The 18,952-nt window shown below is 40.7% G+C and overlaps 1 protein-coding gene across 4 annotated transcripts in view; it reads right to left on the minus strand.

Annotated features, from left to right (window-relative positions):
- Positions 1–18,952, minus strand: part of LOC6035467 (titin) — an 81,687-nt gene that overhangs the window by 12,370 nt on the left and 50,365 nt on the right. For all 4 annotated transcript variants that reach the window (XM_038262406.1, XM_038262407.1, XM_038262404.1 and 1 more), the window contains 3 exons: positions 12,783–12,920; positions 12,530–12,656; positions 2,215–7,389 (listed from right to left, as the gene is read on the minus strand). In XM_038262406.1, coding sequence (XP_038118334.1) covers positions 2,215–7,389; positions 12,530–12,656; positions 12,783–12,920 — 5,440 coding nt within the window. The remainder of the gene's footprint in view (positions 1–2,214; positions 7,390–12,529; positions 12,657–12,782; positions 12,921–18,952) is intronic.

The raw sequence follows: 18,952 nt of genomic DNA on the forward strand, positions 1-18,952 counted from the left end.
AAAACTGAATGCAGAATTAAAATTGTATAAAAATTGAACCGTTTAATACTAATCAAAAAAGTAAAGAAAAAGTTGTCAAATTACTCTTTTTTCGTGTGTGTTTTTTTTTTTGCGAAATGCCTAACTTTGCTTGGTTAACAGTTATATTGCATATTTTTCAAAACTATTTTCAAAAGGATTTCACACATCAAACATTCATAATTAAAAACCATAATAACTGATAACCCAGCAAATGATTTGCCAAACTGTCAGAAAAATGTTAGGTATCAGATTTTCAGCACGCACGTTCAAAATCACTCAGTGTTCGTCAAAACCGAACCTACTCAAGAAATGAGTAAAGGGGGCAACTGTCAAATTTGAGTGAATTTCACTCAGATCTTAATGAGTATCGCTCAGTTTTCGTGAAATTCAATCAAATCTGACAAATAGGTTCGGTTTTGACGAAAACTGAGTTATTTTGAACGTGCGTGAGCAAAACAAACTGACATTTCAGTTGATTTGACATCCGCTTAAATAGAATTTAGTGGTCTGTGATCTGTCAAAAGGACAAATATCAACAAACTAAGAATTCAGTCAAATCAAAATTGCTGAATCGTTTACTGAAATTTGGTTGATGATAGTGGAATATTCTGATTTATTAAAATTAAAGTTTTGTTTGCCTTTGCAAGCTTTTTTATACAATTGCATTCAGATTTATTCGCACCAATGTAACACATATTCAAAGAAGTTAATTTTAAATTAGCCTTTTTGTTTTCCATACAAAAATAAATAGTTTAGACCTTTATATCAGCGCAAATTTTGACTCAATTGTGTTATGTCTTTGAATTCGTACGGATTTATGAAAAAAACTGTTTTGACATATTTTTCTTTAAATTTGTATGTTTTGTCAAATTTATAAATAGATTGTCGTTCAACATTTTCGATATCAATTGACTGTTTACAAAAAAAAAAAAATGTCAGTTGAATAACTTTTACCAAGAATAAGAATAATTAAATGCAACTTCTCTTGGACAAAAAAAAAAACATTTCGTCCACATCTCTTACAATCAACAACCGGGGGAGACACAGAGTAAGTCACTAACGTGATCGTTCTCGGACAGGAAACGGAAACGCCTAAATATTTCGAGGGGAGAGGATCAACAAAAAACAAAAGGTGAAACAAAAAACAACGAAAAAATCAGCTAACCTGACCCTTCGGGATGCAACCCATTTTGGCGATGATCTTCGTCATGGCCTGTTCCGTTTCGTCCAACTTTCTACGCAACAGATCGAGTTCCATCAGCTGACCGCTCGTTTCGGCGGTTTCGACGACGGCCGAAACGTCAGCAGTGCCCGCCACCGGCGCCGCAGCAGCAGCAACTTCTAGAGTCTTGAAAGCGGATGCGGAGGCTGATGAGCTATCGCTATTGTTACCACTACTCTCACTTAGACTATAGTTAACTAGATTCAGAGTAAGAAATTTAGGATTAGTAACGTTGCTTGCGCTGGTCGGTACTTGGTCTAGGATGGTAGTCTGGACGGCGACGGCTCCTTCCGTTGAAGACGACTGCTCCAGGGTTGAGATGACCGTTGCGGTGCTGCTTCTGGAGCTGCTGCTTCCGCTGGATGAGGTAGTGCTGGGTTCGGACTGCTGGGTTGTCGTTTGTGCAAGCGCGGGTTCAGCGATCTTGGCGTCTAGGATAGAAGTTACACTGGTTTTTGTGTCGTCCAGCAATTGCTCCTGCTGGCTGCTCTGGGATGAGTTTAGTTCAATGGCAGGGGATGGAGATGACGATGGTTCTAGGGGTTGTGCAGGTTGTGAGCGTTCTGTGAGGGCCTCGGGTTGTTCGTTAGTATCGGAACTCGTGCCCAATTGGTTAATGCTGCTGTTAGCTTCGTCTTCACTGGCAGGGACCGTTGACGTGACGGCGCTGCTCGTCGTAACCTTCTCTTCGATCGCGATACTCTCGACTACCTTGGCCGCGGAAGTTGCCAAGCTTTGCGGTTCACTTACGGTTTCCTGAGCGGACACATCCGACGCTTGGCTACCACCATCGACTTCAACCGGCAGAGTGGTTTGCATGATCTTTTCCGTAATGATATGGTCAACAATCGATTCAATTTCACTCGCCACGACGGTAGCCTCGGTCAGTGTGCGTTCTACTAAAGCTTCCTGCCGTGCGTGCTCGAGCTTCTCGGCCGTGTAATGGTCTTGCTTGTTCCCTACCTGCTCACCGTGGTTCACATCAGCCGCCTCAACCTCTTCCTGGTGTTCGGAAATGACGTCCAGCGCAGGTTCGATAGTCACCGGCGAAGCCGGCACCTCTTGCTTGCCGCTTCCCTCCTCTGGCTCATCCACCACTTCCGAAATCATTCCCGTCGTTTCACGCTTCTCAATCTCAATCTTGATGACGTGCTCCTCACTCGCGGTACCCTCCGAAGTTCCCCGAACTCCATCGTCCGTCACCTCCTCGATGGTCGGACCACGTGGAAACACCTCCCACTTATCCTTCCCGACCGACTCCTGCACCTTGCTTTCCGCACTAGCATCGCTGCTTTCCACCACTCCGGCAGCGGTTTCGTCTCCGCTGTAGATCACCGGCTCGGTAGATCTGGCGTCGTTCACCACTTCCGTGGTGATGATCGTCTCCGAAACGAGCTCCGGCTGCTCTACTTGTACAGATGCAGCAAATTCCACAGGTTCCTCTTTCGAGGGTTCGCAGGGTGCAGCGTTGCTCGATTCAGTTGCTGGTTGCTCGACTGGTACTTCCTCAACGGCTTCAGCTTGCTGGACTAGTTCTTCAGATTTAATTGATTCTTCAACAGCGACTGATGCAACTTCCTCGACAACTGGTACAGCTTCCGTTTCAACAGCTTGTTCAGACTCTGTCACTGCTTCAACTTTCTGGACTAGTTCCATCGGTTCTTCGACAGCAACTGATGTGACTTCCTCGACTACTGGTACTGCTTCCACGATAGTCTCTTTAGTTTCAGTGGATTCAATTTCGGTTACTACTTCAGCTTCCTGAACGACTTCTTGTTCTGGTGCTGCTTCTGCTTCCTCAGCTTTCGCTTCGTCAGACTGCACCGCTTCCTCAACCGATGTGACTTCCTCGATTGCTGGTACTGCTTCCACGATTGTCTCTTTAGTTTCAGTGGATTCGATTTCGGAGATAACTTCAGCTTGCTGAACAAGTTCCTGATCTGAAGCTTGAGCTACGGCTTCCTCAACTTTCGCTTCGTCAGATTTCACCGCTTCTTCAACCGATGCGACTTCCTCGATGACTGGTTCTGCTTCCACGATAGTCTCTTTAGTTTCAGTAGATTCAGTTTCGATGACTACTTCTGCTTCCTGGACCAGTTCAGGTTCTGGAACTGTTTCAGCTACAATTTCCTCAGCTTTCGCTTCGTCAGACTTCACCGCTTCCTCAACCGATGCAACTTCCTCGACTACTGGTACTGCATCAACAGTAATTTCCTTAGCTTCAACTGTTTCAGGCTCAGCTTCCTTAACAGGTTCCTGTTCCGATACTTGCGCAGCTTCAGTAACCTCAGCTTTCTGTTCATCTAACTTCACCGGTTCTTCAATCGATGCTTCCGTTGTCGTCTCAACGCTCAACTGCTCCACAACAGCCTCAAGCTTCTGTTCGACAACCACCTCTTGAACTTCTTCTGGCTGAACCTTCTGTTCAACCGGCTCAATAACTGTATCAAAAGCTTGTGGTTCCTCAACTTCCACCTGCTTCGGGACTTCTTCAGTGCGAGTCACACTCGATTCCTGAGCTTCCGCCACCATCTTGCACACGTCATCAAGGTTCGCAGTCAGGGACAGCTCCTGCTCCACAACCTGAGCCGTCTCAACGGGTTGCTGTACCTCCAGGGTCACCTGCTCGCTCTTTGCTTCAACTTCAACCGGATGGATCTCCTCACTCTTGATGACCTGTTCCGCGGAGACTTCAGTCGCAGTTTCTGCAACGGATTCCTTCGGCTCTTGAACCTCTACCTGCTTTTCAGCAGTTTCAGCTTGTACCGCAACTTCGAGAGCAACTTCAGCGGGAATCTCAACGTTCTTGTTGTCTTCACGCGGTTCCGCTTCCGTTTGCTCCTGCACAGTGACTTCTTGCGATTCAGAGACAACAACTTCTTCGGCGGTAACCGTTTCAGCAGTAAGCTCAGCTTCAACCAGAACGGCAGGTTCAGCTTCGGCCACAGCCATTTCAGTAGCTTCAGATGATGGCACAGCAGCGGGAGTTTCAACCTTCTCGAAGCGGTCAATCACGATTCCGTCAACCAGCTTTTGAGTTTCCGGGTCGTATTCCGGCAAGCTTGGTTCATCAACCGTTGCTTCAACTTCGGTCGAGCTTCCAGCTGCTTGCTCGATGACAGCTTCAACAACGGGTTCCGAAACTGGAGCTGATTCTTGGATGACCTCAACGCTTTGCGTGACAGGCGACTCCAGCACAGCATCGCTCGATTCCTGTACCGCGACATGCTCTGGGACAGCATTCGATTCAGCAACAGTCTCTACAACTTCCTCCTGAGTTGCCTCCACGGCTGAAGCTTCCTCACTAACTGCGCTAACTTCTTGCACATCAACGGACTTAGCTTCCTCGACAATTGCTTCTTGAGCAGCAAACTCATTTGCCTCAGATGGAACCTCAACCGCTGCTTCACTGACTACGGCGACTTCCTGCACGGGCTCCACAACTTCCTCCACAGCAGGTTCCTCAACTGCAGGGATTTCGACAAGTTCCTGAGCTTCTGGCGCAGTCTCGACAATTTCCGCCTCACTGACTACGCTGACTTCCTCCACAGCAGGCTCCTCAACTGCTGGGATTTCAACAAGTTCCTGAGCTTCTGGCGCAGTCTCGACAACTTCCGCAGCGACAGTCTTCACTTCTGGGGGCTGAGGAATTTCCTCCACAACCGGTTCCTCGCTGCTAACTGGTGCCGCCTCACTGACTTCCGTAACCTCAAAAGATTGCACCACTTCCTCCACAACTTCAGCTGAGGTCGACGCCTCGCCAGAGTCCAGCACATCGAACCGATTGATCACCTGGCCATCGACCAGCTTCTGCGTCGCCGGGTCGTAGATTGGCAGTTCAAACGCGTCGGCTTCCTCAAGCCTCTGGTTGGCGACTTCCTCCGCCTGCTCGAGCACTTCGCTGACCAGATCCTCGGCGATCGCTCGGATTTCCGCTTCCTCCGCTTGCTGCGCCACGGCCTCCTCCATCTTCGCTGCCAGTGCCGTAAGCATGGCTTCTTCGGCTTCCGGTGCTGGTTCCTCGACAGGAACGTCGAAAGAAACCATTCGCTTGCTGCGTACTACAGCTGGATGTTCGATCTCGAGAGCTTCTTCCGTTACAGGTGTCTCCGCTTCCACGGGTGTTTCGTCTTGCTGAGGTTCTGCTTGTTCCGATTTGATTGCACCCTCTTTAGTGCTTACTTCAGACTCTTGTTCCGCTTTGGTAGCCTCTTCCGGCACGGAAGTTTGCTCAGCTTGAACTTCCTCTTGTGGAGCTTGCTCCGAGACTTGTTCGACAGCAGTCCTGATTGCGATCTCTTCAGCGGTCACTTCGGACTCTTGTTCGACTTTAGGGGTATCTTCCAATACAACTGCTTGAACTTCTTCCTGAACAACTTCAGCTTGTTCCGAGACTTCTTCAGCAATAGCCTTGACTGCAACCTCTTCGGTGGTCACTTCCGGTTCCGGGGTTTGCTCAGCTTGCACTTCCTCTTGCGGGAGTTCGACTTGCTCGGAAACTTGTTCAGCTTGAGCCTTGATCGCCTCTTCTTCCGCGTTTACTGGCTCTTGTTCGGCTTGGGGAGTCTCTTCCGGCACCGAAGATTGCTCTGCTTGCACTTCCTCCGGTAGAGTTTCAACTTGCTCGACTTCCTTGATTTCGACTTCTTCAGTGGTCACTTCAGGTTCTTGCTCAGCTTTAGGAGTCTCTTCTGGCACCGAAGACGGTTCTGCATGCTCAGAGACTTGTTCTGCAATGGCCTTGATTTCAACTTCTTCAGTTGTGACTTCAGACGATGGCTCTGCTTCCTCTGGAAGAACTTCAACTTGTTCCGCGAGCGTCTTAATGGCCTCTTCTTCCGCGTTCACTTCGGGTTCTTGCTCTGCTTTGGGAGTGTCATCCTGCACAGACGTTTGCTCAGCCTGCACTTCCTCAACCTGCTCCTCAATTTGTTCAGCTTCGACCTTGATTGCAACCTCTTCGGTGTTCACTTCCTGCTCAGCTTCGACAGTTTCAACCTGCGCTTGCTCTGGAGTTTCGTCCTGAATTTGCTCAGCAACAGCCTCAATAGCGGCTTCTTCAGAGGTCATTTTGAGTTCAGCTTTGGGAGTCTCTTCCACTGCTTGGATTTCCTGCGGATGCTCCTTGATTGCAACTTCTTCGGTGGTCACCTCGGATTCTTGTTCAGGTGCAGCAGGTTCCTCTTGAGCTGGTTCCGAGCTCTGCTCCACAATCGTTCTGATTGCGATTTCCTCAGAGGTCACTTCGGACTCTTGTTCATCCACAGCAGGTTCCTCCTGAGCCGGTTCGATTTTTTCAGAGCCTTGCTCAGCAAACGTTCTGATTGCGATTTCCTCAGAGGTCACTTCGGACTCTTGCTCAACTTCTTCCTGTACAGAAGGTTCCTCGGGTTGCGTTACTTCTACTTCCTTCTCACTTACAGTCTCTTCCAGTGTATCTTCTTTAATCGTTTCGACCTGTTCCGAGCTTTGCTCGGCAACAGACTCGATCGCTTCTTCCGACGTTTCCGAAGCATCAGGAGCGGTGGTTGCGTGATCGCTCACGATGACCTCCTCTTGCGCGGCGTAGCTCTGCACTCCCTTGTCTTCGGCTTCGAGCCCGTAAACGGCGGCTTCCGCTTGCTGTACCACGTCCTCCACCATCTGCACCGCCGCTGCTTCGGCTTCCTCGCTGACGGCGCTGCTCGCTTCCTGGATGACTTCCTCCACAATCTGACTAGCTACTTGCTCCTCTACCGTGTTGCTCGTTCCTGCTTCATGCTCGTCGAATCGTGCAACCCTTTTCACGACGATTCCGTCGACTACCTTCTCGGTAGCGGGATCGTAGCTCGGCTGTACGATGTCCTCGTATTCTTGCGCAACGGATTGCTCGTTGCATTCGGTCTCTTTGGGCTGTTCGCTACCAGCCGACGCGTTGGCGAGCTCCGCAAGAACCGCTTCGATGAGCTGCTCTTGCACTTGCTCTTGTTCCTTCGCCGGAACAGCTACGTCTGTCGTTGCAGCGGTTTGACGTTCCGACTGGGCGGCCAGCTGCTCGTAATCAACGCTGATTTCCGCCTGTACCGTGGTACCGTGGCTGGTAGCGTTACCGTTGGACACTGGAGCGGCCGAAGCTGGGACGGAACCGTTCTCGCCGAGCGGTTGTCCTGGAAAGAGAAACAAACAAAACAAAAGGTGGGGGGTGGAAATCAAACAAAGCAAAAACAACTAAACTAACAGAAGTTGGCGGTTAGGGGAGGATACAAGGAAGGTTGGGAAGATACTTGAACTCACACGTTTGTTAATGCCAGTTGTGGCTAAAATATCCGAGTTAGTATTCATGGAATGGTTACGGTTATTTTAGTAGATTTTGGAGGTTAGTTGTTCAAAGCAATGTTACTGTCAGGCAAGAAATCCTTTCGAAGTCACTGGAAACATATTATAATGCAGTATACTACTGTTTCATTTTTCTTTTTCATAGCTAAAAGTTTAGACTTTCAAGGGAAATCACTATTTTCCGAAAGCAAAGTTTGTAATAAATTTTCTTTTTTGTTTCATACTGTTTTTGTTACATAACTAAAGTTTATTACGACAGATTACGACTGTCATCTACATACAAAGCGAGTGAAGTCAAAATCGAACCAAGATCGAACCAAGTTTTTGGCGCGTAACGTTTGAAAAGGTCGTATGCGCATCGGTCATAATTTATAAAAAAAAACTTTTCTTTGTTTATTTTTTTTTTCGTTAAAAACATTTACATTTAATCTCGAACTTGAACTTGGGGATCAGTTTTTAATTCCATCGAGCACCTTATGTTGGCATATCCCCTTTTTGGTGTACAATTAAAATTAGTTCAAAACATTTTCGTTGGAAATTTAGTGAGTATTTTAATATCACAATTTTAAACCAACGGTCAGGAAGAATCAAACATAATGTATGTTGTTACAAGGAAATTGAATCCATTTCATTTTTGTTTAGTGTATTGTGATATATTGCTTGGATGGGCAAGTAAACTTTGTAATATTTTGATATTATAATTGTTAAATATGGAGAAATTTAAGTAATACTTGTAATTATCTCAAATATATATGCAAAAGAAAGTGGAAACTTACAAAAAAATAATTATGTATGTATTTCATACGACCTTTTCAAAACCACACGTAAACAATAATGACAGCGCCTCTGGCGGTGACTTCAGAAAACTGCATGCGTGTCAGATCCTTGTCTATCCCACTTGCTCTAGTGACAGTTCTGGAGCAACATTTGTCGTACCGCCCCTTTCAAATGTTGGTCCAGAGTTCATGTTGAGTAAGTAAAGGATAGGCTATTTATTAACATCCAAGGTTTCGCCCTATTGAAGATTTACTACGGATTTCCGGGTTTATAAAGGCCCTGGTGACGAGCTGATAAACGCTACAGAACAATATTGACAATATGGCGTCGATTGTTTACCAGCATGTAAAGTTTTGCCAATGAATTGATCTAATCTAATCTAATCTAATCTAATCAGACCCTAGCGCAGCCAATCTTTCGAAGGGATCCTGGAGAGTTCCTTAGGTTAGATGACGCCTAGCACTCTTCTTGTCATTTATTAACATTTGTAGTGCGCCATTGCATCGGAATGCATTGAAACATCACAAGCGTTAAAGCGGCCAGGCCTACTGCGTAAAGCCGTATCGCAGAGATGACTCGTAATTGGGTTGAGTTTGAGCACTGAGTGTTCGAACAACAACACAATTCTGAATCGACAGGGGAGGAAGAAGCGTGGGGACACACCACCATACGCTCCGAGATTTGGTTGTATTCGTTGGGAGCACCATGCTAAGAAGGTTTGGTACTCCGGGACCCTCTGGGATGGGACATTGTATTTCCACGAATGCCCTGGACTCTATTTGCCGTGGTTATAGCGCCACAACTCGCTCTCTGCAACAGTATTCCTAATTCCAGTCCACGCTCACCAAGTCGTCATGGCCTAGTGGTTAGCATTTTTGCTTACCAATCCAAAGGACGGAGGATCGAACCCCGCCTCGAGCGACTTTGATTTTTCGTTCATATTCATCATTTCAAATTTATGTGTTCTTAACTTTCTCGTTGGGAGCAGATGGGAATCGAACCCAGAACCATTCGCTTACAAAGCGAACACCGTAACCAGTCAGCCACGGCCGCTCCCAATAAAGTTTTGCCAATGAATTGAGGAAAAAAAGTTGAAATATCTACAATTTTTGCTTCCTATTAATAGATGTTACGAAAAACGTAAAATTTTGTAAAACCATAAAAATTAAAACAAAAATTGTTGAAATCTTCAATATTTTTCCAACGTTTTTGAACTTGATTATTGAGCAAAATATCATGTCTCAATTCAATCCTTTATTTTCACCCACATGTCTTTGAAATAAAGTAAAAATTATAGAAATCAGATAAATATCTAAATTCATGCGTTCGAAAACGAAAATACAAACAAATTCAAGTCAATTTAATAATATAGATTTGAATTTTTTTTTCAAATTTTTTTTTATCTGCAAATTCAATTTTCATTGCTATTTTTTTGAATAATCATGACGTTTCATTTATTCTTGAATTTCTTGCTTCAATTTACCTTGAACCTTGACACAAAAATATTGTTTGCCTCTTCGACATTAAATTTTGAAAATGTCATCTCCCGTTTAATGCAATCAAAATTGAACCATGAACAAAAATTTAAAAGCTAAAAATACTTAAATGCTTTTAAAATCAAAAAAATTTCGAAGTTAATTTCGCCCCGAAAATCAAAAGGGCAGAAAAATATTTTTTTTCAAAAGACTTCAAAATTTTAATGGGAACAGAAGTCTAATCAACTGAATATGATTTGAAATACATTCTTTATAAATTATTACTTTTAAAAAGCTTATTTTTTATATTTGTTTACTTCGTTTACCAATTCCATCCCAGCTCTGTCTTGAAAATGTCTGAAAGCTTTGAATAAGTTTCTTTAACTTTAAAAATATTGCTTATTGCGAGATAAAATCACGTTTCTCCATCGCTGTGAGTGACAGGAGATTATTGCCGCTCAACTACCGCAGTGTAAAAATCAGCAAGTTGAACTGAAATTCTGCATTGATTTGGCTGTCAACTTGGTTTGTTTTGAATATTTTCCAAAAAGTCAGCTGAAAACTCAAGGCAACCTTTGACAACAGCGAAAAATTTGTTCTGCGGTTGTCATGCGGCTGTCATGCGACCATTATCTTGCGGTCGTATAGGCCCCCAAAACCAAAGCTAAAAACTCGATTCGCCACCTACATTCGAGTAGGAGAACTTTGGTGCAAGGTTACGTTTACGTTTTTGCGCGATAAGTGCAAAGGCGAGTGAAAACTATTTTAAGGTTTTTTAAGAGAAAATTGATCTTTTGGAATAAAATAAAGTTAACACGAGGTAAGAAATAAAAAGTTCTATCGATTGACTTTTTGATTTTTTTGCTAAGTTGCCTTTTTCATTGAAAATTCTGAGATCCGGATTGAAAACGAGAGAATGAGGTTAGATTGCAAATTTTGAAAATCATTCCAATTAACATTTTTCAAGCAGAGCTTTGCTTTTATGGTAGAAGTGACTTTAAAAAATATTTGTCCACTTGAATAATCTACATTCTCAATTGATTAGTTAGGTTTTGGTTGATTAAAACATTCCCTTATTTTGAATCAGAAAATGAACAGGTTAAATCGGCCATCACAAAAATATTTTCGTTTATATCAATTAAGCTATTTATTTCTTACCTGAAAATGGTATAATTTGCTATTGATGTCGATTTTATGATGAAATAAAACAATTTCAAATTTCAAAGCAACTTACTCGCTGTAGGTTATAATGAAAACATCACCCCAAGTTTCAGCGCCCTCTAGTGGGGGGTAATTTTGACGTTTGATTGCCTATCACCGCGCGTGAACTCTAATTATTAACGCCCGCAATAATATTCACGCAGAAAAATAAGGCATATTTGAATCAACAAAACATTTTGTTGATTTGAAAATCATAATTTTTGCTGAATCAACGCTAAACGTCAAAGCAGCTTTTTCAAAACAACAAAAGTCTTTTGTGGAATCGAGAAAATCAAGGTTTGTTTCAACGCAAATCGGCGTTGATTATATTCAACAAAAATTTTGTTGATTCAAACCTCGTACAGGCTGATTCTACAAATCTTTTTTCTGCGTGTTGTTTTGCAACTGGGTTGCAACAAATTTGCTTCTCAGGTCATCATATGCTTACAGTGACATCGTTAGGATTTCCTGCTTTGTTGGAAGTGTTATTAACAAATGTTAAAAAGCTTGTTAAAGAAGGCACTTTATTGGTTTGCATTCGATTAGTTCAATACTACAGGGGATTCTCAATCACACAGGTGTGCGTTACTAACCGGAAAAAAACGTGGGACTTAAACGTGGTTAGCATTTTTTAAAGGGTTTTAAAGGCTTTCTAAGGGTTTCAAAAGGCTCGCTTACGTCAAACACTAGCTCCGCAGGACTAAACTGTACTTTTCCTTTATTTTTTCTTCAAAAAACGTCTCCATTAACTCTGGTAGAGAAAGTTCGTAACTGTTTCAAAAAGGACATTTCTAGATATTTCTGTTTATTCGGTAACTCAAGTGTCAAAATCATAACGTAGTGTGTTCATCAACGCAAAAAAAAACTCAAGTTGAAAGAGATTTTGCAAGAGAGATACAATAAAAACATTTCATGCTTCGTCGAGCTGGCTAACCGGCGGGGTCCCTACTAGCGTGAATTTAGAACGCGACTTAGATGTCTGATTCATCCATGTAGGAAAACTATCGAGATGCATCGTTGGGATGAGAGATTCGGGGTTAGGGCAAGATTTCGATGAAGCGATCGTTGGGAAGCAAGTTCAAAATGCAAATATTCTGACTGACTTGAAATGCCTTTATTTGTCTTTGGGTGCATGACTGAGTGCAATCTAATGATATTCAAATGAAAACACAATTCTGAGACGAAATGAACGATTGATCTCTTACTTGCGCCGTGATCTTTCCAGGCTATGAGTTGTGTCGTGTTGGGAGCAGTTTGTAGTATTGGATTAATGAATGTTGATTTTTAGACAGAGAGCAGCGCGTGATTCAGTGCATTGATTTAATGCGTTTTTAGCGAGAATAGTTCAAGCACAGACAAGCAGACATGATTTTTGAAAACATTTTCAAAGCTTAAGCCACGAAACCCTTCAAGTCTGCTTGCCGGTGCTTTTCCGAGAGTTAAAAGTGTAAAGTCTTGTGCATTTTTAAGATAATTGTGCAATGATCGAAATCGTTTTTACAAAAACAAAACAACTCACCTAGCTTGGTCTTTCCACTTTCCACCGGTCGTTTGATGTATTGGTCCTGGGTGAAAACTTCCTCCCGGAAGGTCGTATCTGGCTTAATCTCCGGATAAGGCGCGGCCGGATTCTTCTTGAAAAGGAGCTAAATCGATTGGAAAATGGGAAAAAAAAACATCAATCACAAATCGAATATCCCACAACAGGAGGAAAAATCCCATTTCCAACAAGAAGCAACCAGAAAAAATATAACTACGTGCTACGAGCTTACTTTCAGTATCGTGTAGATGAAGAATGAGACTATACCGATGGTATAGAGTGGCATTATGAAACCCATTGAGTTGACGGACTTGGTTGACTGATGTGATCCAGCTCCCATAGGCGGGCGCATACCAGGTATGGGACCGGGCTGCAAGAAGAGAGACAGAGAAGTTGTGCGAAAGAATTTTCCGATTAGTGAATTGCAGAAAGCGTTGTTGGGTGAAAAAAATTATGAATGGTGGAAGCAGTGTGCTGAACATTATTGAGGTACACAGTTAACAATTAATAAAAAGGTTTCCTTTTTTTTGCGAGTCACGATTTTTTTCCTTCTTTAATTTTTTTTAAATTAAAACAAAACCGTTTATTGATATAGGTGTAATTGTATCAGATATCGAACATTTTCCTTATTCAGTATTTATGGCTTTTTGTTCGATCATACGTCACTGTTTAAGGCAATTATTTTTCAACCTTTATTCTCAAACTTAAGCATCGGCGCTTGAAAATTAGACCCTTCATATAATATTGACTATGTTGAAAATGTTGTTGATTTGCAAACAAAACTTCATGTTTCAAAAAAAAAATGTGTGACAAGTTTCAATGCTTTTGTTGATCATCATTATCTCTTACTCAGTTAACGTAAAATTTAACGCTCGTACAAGTGTCTTGTTAGATTCATGAAATTTCCAAAACTGGTGTTATTTTGAGTCAAACAAGTCGTTCCAGTTATGTGCATCAAATAAAATTAAAAATTACTTGATTTTTTTTTGTGTGCCATTAAAATTTTATTTGAAGTTCTAGTCGAAGGCAAGGGAGGGAGCGGCAAAAAATTGTAAAATATATAACAATGAAGCAAACTTTTGAAGTAAGTACCACAACACCTTTTTGTTATTATTACTTGTTCGCTGCTGCTGAAAACATACAATATATCTTACAATCAAGATTTCTTCCACATTTTCTGATTTTTATACCTGAAATCCCTAAGTTGTGCTTTGGGGCACGGGTTCGATTCCCGCCTTACCTTTCTGGAGCTTTTCGTTCAATATTTAATGTTAGTATTCAGTATTAGTTTTAAAAATAACCATTTGATACAAAAATATCCAAATTATCGGTACACAATATATGAATGAACCCAATTGATCAATTTGTTCTTTAAAGATTTTTTTTTCGAATATTTTGAAAGGGTGTTTGGTGTTAGTTACTCATTAAAATTGTGGAATATTTTGCGATGTTTAATTTTTTTTTAATACTTTCTAAAAATTCATAATTGATATCAATCAAGAGCTTTATACAATCACTTCTAAATATGGGCATTTCGGCCTATTTGATCCTTTTAATCGTAAATATTTTTTTGAAAATAGTGATAAATACTTTGTAAATACTTATGAAATAAAATTTCTACCTGCTTCCTTATTAATAAAATTAAACTAAGCAAACACATAGACAATGTGACATAGACATTCAACATATCGTCAGAGAAGAAATGATGAAAAATCTGCAATGATTCCTAAAATTTTACTTTTAAAAGAATCAAACGTGTCCGAAATGCCCAAATTTTAAATTTATTGCGGAAAGCTTCAAGGATCTTTTTGATAATGTAGAGTTATATTTTATTATGATTGTTTGTTTTCGACTGATATGCAGGATTTGTTTTTTTTACTAAGGAAGCCAAAAATCAACAAGTTATATTTTAATAAATTTATAAAAGACACACCAAGTCATAACTGGCAAACGTATTCTTTTCATTAGACTATTGTAGAAAATTAGATTTTCAGTGGCAAAAAAAGCCATGAAAGTTTCGTTAGAAAATCGGTTAGTCGATTTGGCGTGAAAACTGTCAAATGCAACAATTTATGAATAAGAAGACAACAACTTCCCCGGCCGCTTTTTTTTTAAACTTCAATAAACATTTTGTGAGCTGTAAAAAGACAAAAATTGTGAAAATCCAGAAGAATTTGTGGATAATTTTAATGTACATTTTAATGATTTTTTGATAATTGGTAAAAAGAAAATCATGCCGAATAATATCCCTCTACTACAAAAATAAGTGGTTAGCGGACATTGAAATTTGAGGTGAAAAATCATAAAATTATTCGCATTTTCGACATACTCTAGAAAAACTCGCTCCTCAACCTTTCTTAAGTAGTAACATGAATGTGAAAAATCTTAAATTTTGCTGCAAAATCATTAAATCCACAAAAAAGATAATTTTCAATCATCTATTCGATTTTATAGTGTATTTTTTTCGATTTGATAGTATATTTGCTCAGAAAAGTCGTTGAATGTATCTATCAAATTTGTTGTGAATATGCCTTGGGACACTCTAACTTATATATTTTTCCAATATTTGACCTTCTATCAAAGGTTTCCGAACAACATTTACCAGATTTCAGGCTTTCTTTGAAATTATCCTAAAATCAAATGTGGGAGAAAAGAGAAAATATTTTATTTGTACATTTTGCCATGAAAATACAGAAAAATATGCTAATAATGCTAATCTAAAACGAAATTATTGGCACTACGCCCCCCGGGGCATGGCCTTCCTCTAACGTGGGATTTCTGCTCCAGCGCCTCTGACGAGACAGGAGAAACCGGGACCGACGTTTTACTTCACCATCCGATAGAAGCTCAGTGGATAAGGCGGGAATCGAACCCGCGTCTCATAGCATCATCGGGATCGGCAGCCGAAGCCGCTACCCCTGCGCCACGAGACCCAATCTAACCGTATTTTATTAAAAAGCTATTTATTATCTCATCGATTCCCAAAATAATTTTTAAATTTTTTCCTACATTTTCGAATCAATCAAATTATAGAGAACAGGTTGCAGTAGGGGAAGAGGGGGTAATATGCACCCCGGGGCAAAATACAGCCCCTGCTTTTCTCGGTATTGGGAAGAATTTTCTTAGGAAAATAATCATAGAAATTGCAAAACCATGCTGGAAAAATTTGAGCATCGTAAGATAAAAACAGCTAAAATTATTTGCAAAAATTTAAAATGTTGCATTTGGATCTAATTTTCATTGAACTTTCAAAATGATAGTTAGTTAGTTGTCTTTATTAACGAGCCTTTCAGCCATAAACGCTGGTTCGGCTCGGCTTTCAAAATGATTTTTGGACAAGATGAAAAGCATTTATTGATATGGTAAGTGTTGATTTATATAGTTTTTGTCATGTATTTTTAATTGAATTTTATGCAAAAAGCGTGGTCGGGGCAAAATGCACCGCTGTGATGCTCCGTTGTAAAAACAGCGGTGCCATCTAGTGGTAACTAGTGAAAACTGCTTTTACCCGGTGCATTTTGCCCCGTTGTTGTAGTGCTTTTTGCTCCAATGTTGTGGTGCATATTGTCCCGCATGATTGTTTTAAATGAATCAAATATGTTTTTAGAAATTTGCTATTTTTTTACATTTTTGATTGTTTTCAAGACTTTTTTTCACATGGATGACAAAGAATAATAGTTGTTTTAGAACATCTAACAAAATTCTTGCACAGAAATGCTATTACGGATGAGAAATCTCTCTCCCCCTACAAGTTCCCTTAAAAATATTAGTTTTGGTTCAAAATAAGCACTGCTTATTAAGCAGATGATATGGTCAATTTTGTAAAATAACCAGTGATTTTCTCCAAAATTTCAGGATTTAAAAATTCAAGATTCACAATTTAAAAAAAAATGCTGAAATAGGATTAACAAAATGATACTGTTTTCAATATTCTGAAACAAAGATAGTAATTTTTTTTAAAGAAAGTATTCAAGAATGATAAATTTATGCAAGAAAACATATTTGAAAAGGTATAAGCAGAATGTTATATTAATTAGGGATCATCCATAAACCACGTGGACACTTTAGGGGGGAGGGGGTGAGTGATTGTTCAAACTCCATACAAAAAAAAAAGATTTTTTTGTATGGACAATTGGGAAGGGTTATAGATTCCAAAAAAGTTTCCACGTGGTTCATGGATGGTCAATTTCACTTCACTTCAGTTATCATCGTTGAAAAATCATTACCGGAATGTACGAAGTCATTTGTCCTCACTAAAGAATTATGTCAAAATTTACATCATTCGTTCCCAAATTACAAGAATCCTGGTAAGTTCTTCTGGTACCAATCCTTATCTCAATTCTAGGGCAGTGATTACAGCAGAACATGAAATAAATGTTGGAAATTAGAAAACAAATTTTATAAATTGAGATAAATTCCTTAAGAGTGATTGAATCTCCTTGTTCGTCAAGGCTGTTATATTTTATGCGTATTTGTATACCCATGTTGAGCTTTCAGAAGTTCTAGTCCTCGCATTGATTCATCGATTTCGAACATTTCTGGATATGAGATCATAGAATAGTGCAATTCTATTTGCAAAGAAGTTTGCTTGGACCAATAACATATTGGTTGGCCGGCTACGAAATTATGTGAAAGTGAATATATTATATCTGACTTGCTGATACAGCTAATCTCAGTCTCGAACATTTGGTGGTGTTCAGCCTTGCACTGTTCCAATTGACGTTTTTCTGAATCGCAGATAAGCTGGTGGTTCCATCCAATTGTCTTTTCGAAAGCTTATACAGATACATAAGTAACATGATTTAAACGATACTCCCAAATAAGCCAAATGTTTTACGACTTGCTGTTTCCGACTTAAGCACACAATTTTATAATCACACTGATCAGCACACTTGTATCGCTTAATTTACTCGAAATCTGTCACGTCAAAGAAAATTCCATCACTCAGTTCCAATTTTTTTATCTTCGCTGTTAACAAATAGCTTCACCGATCAATACACCTGCTCTACACGGATCTGTTACCATCAGCAGACATAAAAAAAAACAATGTAATTAGCTAGTTTTCCTCATTGTTGAGCCATATTTCCAATTTTCATTTCACTTTAATGCAGGCACTCTTCTGCAGCACTTTAGCGCCATCTGCCTCCACCTGCCGGCAAACATCCGTAAAATTGTTTGCAAAAAACGGCTCTTGGCGTTTATCCGGCTCGTTGGCCAGCGAAGCAGCTCCCCTCGTCTGCTTCTTCCACACAAAGTTTCGGCAAAACTGTTAATCACTCCGGTATCTAATCACACTGATGGAAAAGCATTTCGTTGAACACGCTTGCGATAATTGTACAGTTATTTGAGATATGCGAACAATTTGCTTTGCTGGACACCTTCGCACCATCGTGGTTTTCTTTTGAAATGATTTTTTTTTTCAGTAAAAACAATTTTTTGTATAAACTCACTTTTTTATAACTTTTTTGCCGGCTTTTACAAGTCAATAGAACTGAAAAAAAACTTCAATTCTTCTTTCTTTTTCGTCAAAGAATGCAACCTCTCAACTCTTGCCCCCTCAGTTCACTTTGCGCGCGTGACACGATTTCGCCAAGTCTCGTGTGTCTCGTGTCACCACTCCTTTTGTGTGTCACAAATCGATGCGTTTTTTTTGTTTGCTTCTGCACTTTTGCTGCAATTGCACACACGCGCGCGACACCGCCAACGTTAGAAAATGCACTCCTTCGCCTCAAAAAGATCGCGTACGATTGAGGAGTCAACCTCGATCGGTTGCTTTTTTTCCGCCAGCGGGGTACCCGAAAGCCGAACTTCGATGCCGGTAGCCGCCGGTAAATGGATATGGAATGAAGAAAAAGCCGAAAAGCTTCGTGATTCATCATTATGAATTCAGCAGTGATCAGTGAGGTGTGGCAGAGGCGGAGATTTGTGATTTGGCATCTCAGTTTTGTTACCTTTTACTTTTTAAAGTATTCGACAATTCTATGGCTCTTATCAAACTTATTCGGTGATTTGATTGCATCATACTTGTTCTATTAGTTATTCCCATATTAAAATGCAAAACAAATTTACAATATGGGAACAAAACATTAAAACTGCTTTAAAAAATTTCACCCAAATCATCGCTGATCAGAAGGCACGCCGACGAGTAAATCGTCGCTGTCATGCTAACTTTTCGCACGTACATTTTGGGCCAAATTGAGTTAAGATCACCATTTTGTGCAGTTCACAATGCCTCACCATTTGACTTTTACAGATCTCCAAAATTCGATTTCAATCATGATATTCAATAAAAATCGGAAAAACTCCGTACATTGTTGTCACTTTTAATATGAAAGAAGTTTCAATATTGTCGTGCTATCTTGACACAGCCTGAAAATTGATGTGAGTGCGACAATAGGCCAA

Source organism: Culex quinquefasciatus, chromosome 3 (assembly GCF_015732765.1).
Source record: "Culex quinquefasciatus strain JHB chromosome 3, VPISU_Cqui_1.0_pri_paternal, whole genome shotgun sequence".
Taxonomy (NCBI): domain Eukaryota; kingdom Metazoa; phylum Arthropoda; class Insecta; order Diptera; family Culicidae; genus Culex; species Culex quinquefasciatus.